Source organism: Drosophila takahashii, chromosome X (assembly GCF_030179915.1).
Source record: "Drosophila takahashii strain IR98-3 E-12201 chromosome X, DtakHiC1v2, whole genome shotgun sequence".
In the NCBI taxonomy this organism is placed as follows: domain Eukaryota; kingdom Metazoa; phylum Arthropoda; class Insecta; order Diptera; family Drosophilidae; genus Drosophila; species Drosophila takahashii.
The window spans coordinates 1,878,863-1,890,658 of NC_091683.1; the positions used below are offsets into that span (position 1 = coordinate 1,878,863).

The window sequence follows — 11,796 nt, forward strand, 5'->3', positions numbered from 1 at the left end:
CTTGAAAGTTACAAGACAATATGGTTTAAAAAAGTAAAAAGTTTTTATCAAAAATCATAATTTGATTAAGCATACATCTAATTTTGAGTTGATTAAAATTGTTGAAAATATTAGTGCTTCATTTATAAATATATTATTGAAAGTAGTGCATTAAAAAATCCTAATAACTTGTAAATAAAATAGTAGAAGAGAAAAAACAAGAAATTTGGACAATTTAAAAAGACAAAAAAAAAATGTACTCGATATCTATATTTTTGTAGGTTGGCCAATTTAATTCACAAATGTTAAAATAATAAATAGTAGAAGAGAAAAAACAAGAAATTTGAACAATTTAAAAAGACAAAAAAAAATTTACTCGATATCTTTATTTTTGTAGGTTGGCCAATTTAATTCACAAATGTTAAAATAATAAAACAGCGCTTGATTTGGATGGTATACTCTATACTCTAGGCGAACGCTTTATTAACACAAAAAAATTAACGTAGAAAGACCTTAGACGCTAAACGAAAACCCTACAGCTCATTTGGCATTCCCGATTCGGGTCCAGAATCCTTGACAGGAATCCCGATTCAGATCCTACTCGTGGTGCGAGTAGTGTTCGTAGTGCTCCGAATGATGCACCGGCTCCTCGTAGTGGCCGTGCTCGTGGACGTGCGACTCGCTGTGGTTCTCCAGCACCAGGCCGTGGTTGTGGTTGTGCTCGCTCTTCGGGTGCAGGATCTTCAGCTTCTGCTTTGTGCCGCCGATCTCGATGGGCTTCTTCACGAGGTGCTGGTCCTCCTTCTTGATGTAGACGGGCACGGCATGGTAGTGATGGAACTTGACGCTCTGGTGCGACGTGGCGTGCTTGTGGTCCACCTCGTGGTGCAGCTCCGTCTCCTCGTGCTCCGGCTCGTAGTGGGCCTGGTGCTCCGGCTCGTGGTGTTCGTGGTGGTGCTCGTACTCCTCGTGGCCCTGGTGGTAGTCGTGGATCTTCAGGGCTCCGCTCACGGCCAGAAGTGCCAGGCAGGGAAGCTGCAGGAATAGAACAAAAACTCAGTAAAAAACTTTACAAAAAAAATTTTTTTTTCCTTAAAACTTTGAATTTTTAAACTAATCTATTCACATTAAAAAAATATTCAATTTATTATTATTTTAAAAATGGATTACCAAAAATTTTCAAATTTTATATAAAAATAAAAATTTTTTTCTTCATATTTTAAAAATTAAATTTTTTTTAATTCTGTAACTATTTTTTTAAATATTCCAAAAGACTTGAAAAATATTCATTTAATTAATACTTTAAAAATCTTGGGTTTTTGTTATACTGCAGGACAAAAAATTTAATCAGCACTTTAGACACTGAGTTCGATCCCGAAAGTGTATTTTTTTTTTATGTTTTGATCCTGGTAGAATTTAATTCCAATGCTTACAATAAATTTCAGCATGATTTTCTGGATATTTTAGTTGAACACAACACACTGAATCACTTAAAAAAATATTCGAAACCGAGGACCGAAGTTACGCGAAGTGCTCTCCTTGGCAGTGGAAGGCTGAATGTGGCTCTATCTTCGATTCCAGATTCGATTTATACCCGGCCAACCTGTGGCAAGCGAAATGTGAAATGTGCAACAGCAACACCAACAGCAATGGCAACACAACACAACGAACGGCAACGAACTTCAGTTTCAGTCAAAGTAATTTATGACCGCTGCCTGCCACAATTGTTTTGGAAAATTTCGGAAAATAGGTGCGTGCGATAGTGGTTCAATTAAAGCGGATTACGTATACGGCATGTGGCCTTTGCGGCCAGTTTCCTGCGCGCAGGAGAAAACCCGAAACCCGTTGTCAATCAACGGGTTAACAACCACCCAACTAGAAAACCAGTCGTAGCTGAAAAATTCGATGCAAGTGCAAGGCAATTAGGCGCACAAAAACAAATAAAAATAGAAAAAGAAATTGTGATCGATTCCATCGATTTTCGTTATCGTTTTCTGAATTCTAAAGATTAAAACAGAGTATCGATTAAAAGAACTATTGATATCTTGCATAGATTTCCAGATTTATTAGATTTCCATTGCCTCATATAATTTTCTGGTAGATCAAAAATTAAATTCTAGTTCTGAAGTTATCGATACATAAATCGCCATTGCAATTCTGACGATAACCACCGATTGACAGCTTCCGCGTTGCTATCGACTGTTGCAAGTTTTGACGGGGAAGGGCCGAGATTCCCCGATGATTGATTGATTGAGATGAAGTGAAGGGCTTTTCACAATCTCCATACGGCTGCTGCAAACTGCAAGTGCGTTCCCCAGGTGAAAGGTGCGTCTACTCGGAGCAATAATTGCCCACCTTTGGTTGGCCTGGCTTTTCACATCAAAATCGAAATAGGCAATTAAAATGCAGCACAATACCATTAGGTAATGGCTTCGGCGGCAGGTTAACGACTTTACCACTTGGGAAGCGACTTATTTTTACTCGCGAAATCGCCCCAAAATTCATTCCGAATGCAGCTAGTGCAGATTTATTGGGTCAGTGTGCTCTGGGCGCACACGAAAAGGCGGCTCGGCTCATATAATCGATTTGAAAAGTAAAAGTAAACTGCTTTCCCGGCCCCGCAATTTGCATAACAGCCATAACGCCAGTCTGCAAAATACAAAACTCCATGTCCGACATGGGCTGCATGTTGTAGAGCTTTGTCTCTCGCCAGCCGAGCAGATTTAATTATTAATCTGGCGATAAATCGCCTCATACTTATATAACACACCCAAGTGGCAGGAAGCGCTCGCTTTCCATATGTGAAAAATCGAAATCAAAGAGAAAAGCACCGCCTACAGGTTTAAGGATCGGTTAGGTAATCGATTCTATCGGTTCTGAATCGGTAAGCTAATCGATTCTATCGGTTCTGAATCATGAATCTGATCGATTTTATCGTTTCTGAATCGTTTGGGTAATCGATTTTATCGTTTCTTAATCGGTTAGGTAATCCAATCTATAGGTTCTGAATCCAACCTTTTGGATCACCTGCTCATCTGCTTGATAGAGAAAAGTGGGTTTAAAATTCCGAAATATATATAAATTTAAAGTGACTAAAACGGATTTAATGATGGCTTTTTAAAGGCCTATTTTAAGCGTACTTAACGAGTCTTAGATACCAGTAGCTTAGATATATCAATAAAAAGTTATGGGCAACAAACATTTATTATTTGAGGGATTTCGTAAATAAATATCAGTTTTAATGCCAAAAGTTGCACAAGCAATTGTAAATGTTATGCAAACTATCCAATTTTAAGCTTTTCCTAAAAAAAAAAAGAATTAATGCTGAATATAGATTGATAAAAAATTAAACTATACGTTTTTACAGGTAAGCCACTTTGAAATCCGACTTGAATTGCAAAAGTTATGGGCTAAAAAAGTTGAGGTGTAGTTTAGGTCACCTATCTGGTAACCCTAAACGTAGGGTTACGTTAATCAGAAGCTTGCATCCCTTGGCGCGCATGCGCAGCTTTAACTGTTCAAGAAGGCTTCTCGGAACAATCTCTCTCCTTCAATATGGATCTGGGCGATTCCAAGCTGCGCGCGGTGCGCGTGCTGGGCCAGGGAACCTTTGGCCGGGTGTTCCTCTGCCTGCAGAACGAGGGACGCGGCCAGAAGGAGCGGAGGGTGTGCGTCAAACGCATCATTGTTCGCAATCCCAAGACCGAGCTGGGTCTGATCAAGGAGGAGGTGTATATCATATCGCAGCTGCGCCATCCGCATATCGTCGAATTCCTGCGCTCCTTCAGTCACGCCGGCACGGTGAATATAGTGATGGAGTATGTGCCCAATGGCACCTTGAGGGATGTCATCCAGCAGCTGCCCAAGGGCACCGGTGGTGTCCACCAGGAGCGTCTGCTCCGCTTCTTCCGCGACATGGTGGTGGGTCTCGAGTATCTGCACATCCGACGCGTCATCCATCGCGACATCAAGCCGGAGAATATGCTGCTCGATGCCCAGGATCGCGTGAAGATCGCCGACTTTGGTATATCGAATGTGCATGCACCGAGCACTCAGCTGCAGTCGGGAATGGGCACTCCCATGTACATGGCTCCGGAGGCGATGTGTAGCCAAGGCAAGGTGGACTTCAAGTCGGACGTCTGGTCGCTGGGGCTGGTCCTCTATGAGCTGTGCCTCGGACGCAGCCCCTTTGCCGCTCTCCTGGATCAAAATGCCACTCCTGGCCAGCTGCAGGCGGTGATCCAGGCACTGGTGCGTCCCCGACTCGACTGCCAGCTCATCCGGCGGCTCTACGATCCCGTGTGGGCGCAGGTCTGCGAACAGATGGTCGTCTACGAGCAGGAGCGACGCATCTGCCTGCCGGATGTCTTCCATTTGGACGCCAGAATCACAGCGACTCTATACAAGGAGTACTTTGATTACAGCTATTAAAACCCTTAAAACATTGTCATAATTGTACTTTTAGATCTAGGAACTAGGCTAAGCAATTGATTACGATGTGTGTACTACTGTCACTTAACTAAAAACATTTTTCTAGTATAATAATAATAATAAAAGTTAAGAAAACTGTCTCCCAATAAAATATATATAAAAAAACGAGAGAGAACGCTATAGTCGGGTTCGTGTCCCGACTATCTAATACCCGTCACTCAGCTTAAGGGATATATAAAACTTTTTTGATTACGCATAACTTTTTAATGAATGGTCCGATTTGAAAAATGTCTTCTACATTTCGATAGGTATAAATATACACAACAAAATTGCATTTATACTTCTCGGATATCTTTAAAGGTTATCGTTACTGGGCGATTTTGGGCGTTAAAGGGGGTGTGGCGCTCGGCTGAAATAAACTTGCGCTGCAAGAATATGTGTGGGAAATCTCAACCTTCCAGCTTTTGTGGTTTCCGACATCTCAGCGTTCCATACTTTTACTCTATAAATATAGCCGAAAGCCTTAGTTGCTAGGGCTCTTAAATCCTCAGTTAGCTTATAGTTTTACACTGTAAGTTAGCTTTATATAAATAAATAAATGAAGAACAGTTTTGACTACTTTCATCAACTTATTCTTTAATGGCTTACTACCCATAGTAAATTAAATCCCCTACAGCTTCTGTTCCCTTTGCTGAATCTTTCGCTTCAGGCTCTTGACCAGGGCGTTCTGCTCCAGCTGCTGCTTGCTCCGCTTGGGGGCCACCGGCTCCTCCGCCTGCCCATTCGCATCTGCATTGTCCACTTCATCCTTGCGTCGCTTCAGCTTCTCGCCGATGATCTGCTGCATGCCCTTGGTGGCCTTGTAGTGCGAGTGGGTGGGATCGATGTTGAATTCGTGCGACTTGTAGACGGCCTTGAAGCGCGTATCGTCCAGGTCCACCTGGAAGTCGTCGTCGGGCTTCTCTGGCTGCTGACCCTCCTTGTTCTTGGATTTCTTTAACTGCTGGCGGCGCTTTCGCTTCGAGCCGCCCGCCTCCTGCTCCTTCTTGAGGATTTTGTTCAGGCTAAAGTGCTGCTTCTCGTCCCGTCCATCTGCGTCGTCCAGCAGGAGTTCCAGCTCCTTCTCCTGCTGCTTAGCCTCGGCGTCCTCCTCTCCATCGCCAGCCTTTCCTCGCTTCTTCTTCTGTTTCTTTTTATCCTGCTTGGTCTTTGGCGGCGCATAGTCACCATTGGCAAACTCCTCCGCAAAGTAGGCGTCGTTCAGATCGATGCCATCTGGCACTAAGGAGGCATCGCTATCATCACCGGAATCTGCTCCCCCTTTGGCCTCCAACTGCCGCTGGCGACGCTGCTCCTTGCGCTGCTTGTTCTTCTCGCTGCGCTTCTGCAGCACCTTCTCAATGGGCGTTAGATCAGCTTGGACTGGCTGCTTGACCTCTTGCGCCTCCTGTTCGTTTGACTCCACGTTCCAGGACATTTCCATCTCGTACTTTTGCTCCTTCTCCTGCTTCTCCTGCTGCACAATGTCGGCCAGCAGGTTCTTGTAGGCGGCAATGCGGTCCTGCTTGGAGAGCTTCTTGTTTTTTGGCTTTGGCTGCTCCTCCTGCTTCTCGGAAGGCTGCTCCTCCTCCCCGGAAGCCTCCTCCTCCTGGGAATCCTCCTCCTCACTGCTGTAGTTTACTATCTGTCGCAGCTCCTTGTCGGTTAGCTTGTCCACCTGCCCGCTGGACAGCTTGTCGCCCAGCTCACGCCTATCCAGCGCCGTCTCGTCCCAGGTGAGATCCACCTTGGCCTGCTGCAGTGCCGTGGTGGTAAATTGTCGCGGTTTATAGCTGCTGGCATCGGGCAGCTCATGGCATTCATCCGAGGGCGTATCCTCCTCAAACGAAGTGTCGTCTGGTATGAAGCGCAGGTCCACGCGCGTGGCGGAGCTCTCGTACTCGATGCCATCGCACTCCTGGTACACCTTGTCCGCCGTGGCCACGCTGTTGCACTCGACCACGGCGTAGTAGTAGCGCAAACGGTTCAGCTGGTACTGGCGCAGCTTCTCCATGTGATAGTCCTCGCCCTCCTCCGCATCGCTATCGTTCTGCTGGACCAGATCCTTCTCCTCCTCCTCCTCGGAGTCGTCCTGCTTGTGCTCCACCAGCTCCTTGGGCCCGTGGACCTCCTCCTCGGCCATGCGCGCCTTGCCGAACTCCGAGGGATAGATCTTCACGCTGAGAATGCTGCCGCCGGGCGGTAGAAATGAGCTCAGCATGACCATCAGATCCTCGGCGCGTATGCGATCCCAATCCATGTTGCAGACGGCCAAACGGCGCGTGCTCTCCTCCGTGTGCTCGGCATCGTTGTCCAACTCGCCCCACACATGATCTATTTGCAGTTCGGGGCCTCCATCCTCCTCCTCCTCGCTGTCCTCCTCGGAGGAGGAGGAATCCGTGAACAGGCGGCCCTCGCCGCGGGCATAGTCTATATCGGGATTCGTTAGACGCTCCCTGAGGCTCTGGGGAACCTCCTCCTGCTCCTCCTCCTCCTCCTCTCCTTTCAGGTTGGCAATGGCCAGCTCCTCGGCACGCCGCTCCTCCTGCTCCTCCAGCTGCTCCTCCTCCTCCTCCTTTTTCTCCTCCTCCTCCTCGCTATCACTCTCATTCTCGTCCAGCTCGTAGAACTTGCGCAGATCCTCGGCATTGCTCTTGTTCACCGGGCGGCCGTACTTGTCCACCGTGTACTTGACCTTGAACTTGTCCTCGGTGAACATGCCCTGGAAGCGCTTGTCGATCTTCACCTTGCGCTGCACCTTGGGAACACCGCGGAAACGGGGATCGGCCAGGAGATGCTGGAACCGGGCATCCCGCCAGATTCCGCTCTCCTCCTGGTTGCTAGGAGGAGCCTGGGAGGAGGATGTGGATGCCGCCGGCTGCTGCTCCTTCTTGCCCGGTTTCTTGACCAGTTTGTCCTTCTTTTTGGCCATGTTTTTAGTTAAATTAAAAAATAAATAAAAAGTCAACACGTGCCGCGGTTGGTCTATCGTTCATCGATTAGCGATAGCTGATACCATTCAATACGATAGGCACCTAGAGCAACCTATCGCCTATCGCTGCCCACCGAAAAGTCATCGATGACGACTTCTTGTAGTTTACCAATAAACAGTGCTTTATTTTTTAGCTTTTTTGGCAAATTCAGCCTTAGCAGTTACCCGCCCACAACCACAACGATGCCCGCCGCTGACCTCCGCAGCCAGTGAGGATCTCCCGCCAGAGGATCTCCGCCGATCTCCAGATCTCTAGAGGATTCGTTTGGTTGCTTAGATGTTTACATGTTTGGCTGCCGACGCAGTGGGAAAGCCAATCAGTTAATTGCCGCGATTGCGCCCGAATAGTCATACTACACAAAGTCAGATAAGCCGCCGCGGTTCGGGGCTATATAAAAAACAACAACGCACATACCCATACCGCTCCCGCTCCAGCAGAAGAAGAAGAAGAAGCAGCCACAAACCAAAAGCGGTACAAGCACATCGAGCGGTTTCGGGGAAAGCGGACCACCGAAAGATGACTAATAGCGCCGAGGGTAACGGGAACCGGCGCAACGTCGACTGGCAGAGATTCGGACTCGGCGGCGATGAGGATGGCGATGTGACGGTGGCCAGCTTCCGCCAGCGGAGCCACAACAACAACACCGGCGGCTTCGTCGATCTGGGCAATGAGTACACATATGCGGCTGGTGGCCACCATGCATCCGGAGCCAATGAGATCTTTGCGGGCGAACAGGGCGACAAGCCCTGGTAAGTAAAATGGGGAAGAAATTTGGGTTTATCTAGCCATGTCCGTTTGTCCGTATCTCTGTCCGGATGATCCCTGAGATCTCGAAAACTATAAAAGCTAGAAAGTTCCGTAGTAAATGAGATATTTGCGGGCGAGCAGGGCGACAAGCCCTGGTAAGTGAAATAGGGAAGAAATCTAGGTTTATCTAGCCATGTCCATTTGTCCGTATCTCTGTCCGGATGAACACTGAGATATCCTGATTGGCAGGAGGCTGGGGGGAGGACGTAGATGCCGCCACGCTTGAAATAGGGAAGATATTTGAATCGATCTAGCCCTGTCCGTTCGTCCATTTGTCTGTTTGTCCGTATCTTTGTCCGGATGAACCCTGAGGTCTCGAAAACTATACAAGCTAGAAAGTTAAGATTAATCATACAAATTCTAGCGGTTCCTAGGCAGCGCAAGTTTGTTTAATGAAGGTGTCACGCCGCTTCTAACGCCCACAATTGCCTTAACGAGCTTAAAATGTGTCTGCCGACCACATCTTTAAAGATTTTGTAAAAATTTAAAGGCAATTTTGTTTGGTTTAGTGATAGCCAGCAAAATGTAGAACAAATTTTTTAAATCGGACTACTCATTTAAAAGTTATGTGCAAAAAAAAGCATTTACCGCAAGATGGCGCCACTTTAATCTTCAACTCTCTCACACTCATTTAGCTGAGTAATAAGTATTTGATAGTCGATTCTATTAATCCTAATCATCAAACATTCCTTCATCAACAGGTGGCGCTCGAACTTCTTCATCTCACAGCCCGTGCTCTTTGGCACCTGGGACGGTGTGTTCACCTCCTGCCTGATTAACGTGTTCGGCGTGATCGTTTTCCTGCGTTCCGGTTGGATTGTCGCGGAGGCGGGCATCCTGAACGCCGTCCTGATCATCTTCTGCACCGTGGTCATCGCTTTGGTCAGTGTGCTGTCGGCAATTGGCATTTGCGAGCGTTGCCGCGTGGAAAGCGGCGGCGTTTACTTCCTGATAGCCCACACATTGGGCTCCCGCTTCGGCGGCGCCTTGGGGCTGCTCTACTGCTTCGGCCAGGCGGTGGGATGCGCCCTAAATGTCATGGGATTTGGAGAGTCCATGGCCGGACTGGTCGGACTCGAGGACAATAAGTGGGCCATCAGGGGCTTCGCCACGGCGGCGGTGCTCCTGCTGGGCAGCATCAATGTGGCCGGCGTCAAGTGGGTGATCAAGCTGCAGTTCATACTGCTAATGATACTGCTCATCTCGGCGCTGGACTTTATGGTGGGCAGTTTCACCAACGAGCCCAGTGAGTTTTGAGTACCTTATATATATAAATTTGTAATGTAAACCTGTTCTAATTCCTTTTTCCCAATTGCAGCTGGCGGCTTTAAGGGCTGGGCGAGCGGCAACTTTGTGGAGAACCTGTGGCCCAAATATGACGACGGCTATTCGTGGTTTCGCGTCTTTGGCGTCTTCTTTCCCACCGTCACCGGCGTGCTTTCGGGCATCAACATGAGCGGCGACCTGCGCGCCCCCTCCACGGACATTCCCAACGGCACTTTGGCCGCCTTTGGCACCTCGTAAGGTCACTGAAAATTCCCCCTTGTAGATACAATAATATCTGATTTTCAGCACATTCCTGTACTTGGTTTTCGTCCTTTTCCTGGGAGCCACCTGCGAGCGCAAGTTCCTGTACACCGACTACATGATCTCCGGCAAGGTGGCTGCCGTGAATTGCCTGCTGGTGGCGGGCATCTATGTGTCCAGCATGTCATCCTGTTTGGGTGCCATGTACGGCACACCGCGCGTCCTTCAGAGCATCGCCAAGGAGAGCGTCATCCCGGGCATCGATATTCTGGGCAAGGGCGTAAGTCCTCATTACTTAAAACAGTGCAGTTTTCTCAAGTTTGCATCGGTTATTCCAGCGTGGTCCCAACAAAGTGCCTTTATACGCCATGGCCATCGTGGCCCTGGTCACCGTCACCTTCATCATTGTGGGCGACATCAATTTCCTGGCCCCCATCGTCACCATGCCCTTCCTGCTGACCTACGCCTGCATTGACTACGCCTACTTTGCTTTGGCGCAGACCTTTGACATCCAGGAGCAACGCGAGGAGCGCTTCCGCATCCAGGCCTCGAGTCCCAGCTACGAAACGCGTCGCTACGGCAGTGTTTCGGACACGGGCAACGATCTGGATTTGCTCTTTCCCGATCGGGTGCGCCACAAGAACCTGCAGAGTCCGCAGAACTCACCGCTGCACCAGACAGCTCCGCTGGAGTTCAACACGAATGCGGAGGGGCCCAGCACCTCCAGCCAGGCGCAGGTGACGTCGCGGAGCCTGGGTGAGAACACACTGGTGGCCGTGGAGCCCACGCCGGGACAGGCTGCCGTCCTGGAGCAGGATCAGGAGCAGGGCCAAGGCGATGAGACCGAACCGATAGCCCCAATCCGTCCGCCCATTCACTCCAAGACGAAAAATTGGTACTCCGGCTACTGCAACCGATGGGCTTCGCTGCTGGGGGTAAATCTACTCCAAAGAGAAGGCTTTAGCTTACTAATATCTTGTACTTTCTACTGCTAGGCCTTCACCAAGCTACTGGTCATGTTGCTGGTTAACTGGTACTACGCCCTCACCTGCTTTTTAGTCGTGTTCGTTGTGTGGTTCTATGTGGGCACAGCCAATCCAGCTGTAAAGCCTGGACTCACTGCGGAGTTTAACTTCTTCGCCTGGCTGAAGAGCGTCATATTCCGGTGCTTCGGGTGAGTTTCTAGTTTCTCAAGTCTTTACATCTAATGGCATCCCTTTCCTTTTCGGTGCAAACAAACAGCAAACGGATGAACGAGTACGAACAGATCGTGGTGACGCCCTCGTGTCCCGGCGTCGATCTCTCGCCCACGCAGCTCAACGAGCAGAACGAGGACTTCCGCCCGCGGCCCAACTATCACCATTCGTCCGTCATCGAAGGCCGACTCATCGATGATATATAGGAACTGGGTGAAGATGATGGGGCGGTCGTGGCTGTGGAAATTCTCTAAGCAAAGCAAAGCAACCAAACTAAACTACAAACCTTATACGATGTACTATATGTGTTTTTGTAAGCCAGCAAGGATCAGTCTTTCCCAATCTCGGTTTTGGTCTGTTTTTTTGCTTTGTTTTTCAAAACATTTTAGTGACACGTTGTTGAGTTTTTTTTTGTATACAAATTGAGATCGTTACAGATTAGATAAGGAAATTTCATTAGGCTATTTTATAAGATTATGAGGTCTTTCGGTAATTATCAACTTTTGCAAATCAATTAATTGTAAATTATTCCGTATTATTAGATCAAAAAAAAGTTATGGATGTGGAGGCTTTTATTTTTGGACCACAGCCGCCCCCCGACCACGCCCCTGCCCACACGCACACACCCATCACTGCACACACAGAGAAAACAGAAAACAGAAAATAACAACAAGAGCTCAGAGCATTTTACTAATTATTTTTTAATTGTAATTTTAAGTTTGGCATGCTTTCGATGTGTTCCTTTAATGATTTAATGATTACTTCTTGATCGAGAGCGTATAAATTGTTGCTAAATGGATATGTTTCCAACGCATTTCGAGGAG

At 47.9% G+C, this 11,796-nt stretch overlaps 4 protein-coding genes across 4 annotated transcripts; 2 read left to right on the forward strand and 2 right to left on the reverse strand.

Annotated features, from left to right (window-relative positions):
* Nucleotides 1-389: 389 nt before the first annotated feature.
* Nucleotides 390-1,590, reverse strand: LOC108058390 (histidine-rich glycoprotein). Its single transcript, XM_017143083.3, has 2 exons — nt 1,413-1,590; nt 390-1,014 (listed from the first exon to the last, which is right to left on the reverse strand). The coding sequence occupies exons 1-2, from the start codon at nt 1,425-1,427 to the stop codon at nt 577-579; spliced, it is 453 nt and encodes a 150-aa protein (XP_016998572.1). The 5' UTR covers nt 1,428-1,590; the 3' UTR covers nt 390-576.
* Nucleotides 1,591-3,459: 1,869 nt separating this feature from the next.
* png (pan gu) lies at nt 3,460-4,528 on the forward strand. Its single transcript, XM_017143153.3, has one exon. It carries the CDS (start codon nt 3,535-3,537, stop codon nt 4,408-4,410), a length of 876 nt encoding a protein of 291 aa, XP_016998642.2. The 5' UTR covers nt 3,460-3,534; the 3' UTR covers nt 4,411-4,528.
* A 491-nt stretch (nt 4,529-5,019) lies between these two features.
* On the reverse strand, nt 5,020-7,464 carry LOC108058422 (uncharacterized). The gene has a single exon (XM_017143151.3). It carries the CDS (start codon nt 7,379-7,381, stop codon nt 5,081-5,083), a length of 2,301 nt encoding a protein of 766 aa, XP_016998640.2. The 5' UTR covers nt 7,382-7,464; the 3' UTR covers nt 5,020-5,080.
* A 34-nt stretch (nt 7,465-7,498) lies between these two features.
* Nucleotides 7,499-11,745, forward strand: LOC108058423 (solute carrier family 12 member 8). Its single transcript, XM_017143152.3, has 7 exons — nt 7,499-8,191; nt 8,951-9,495; nt 9,568-9,769; nt 9,822-10,056; nt 10,115-10,711; nt 10,772-10,950; nt 11,019-11,745. The coding sequence occupies exons 1-7, from the start codon at nt 7,959-7,961 to the stop codon at nt 11,176-11,178; spliced, it is 2,151 nt and encodes a 716-aa protein (XP_016998641.2). The 5' UTR covers nt 7,499-7,958; the 3' UTR covers nt 11,179-11,745.
* The last annotated feature ends 51 nt before the right edge of the window (nt 11,746-11,796 follow it).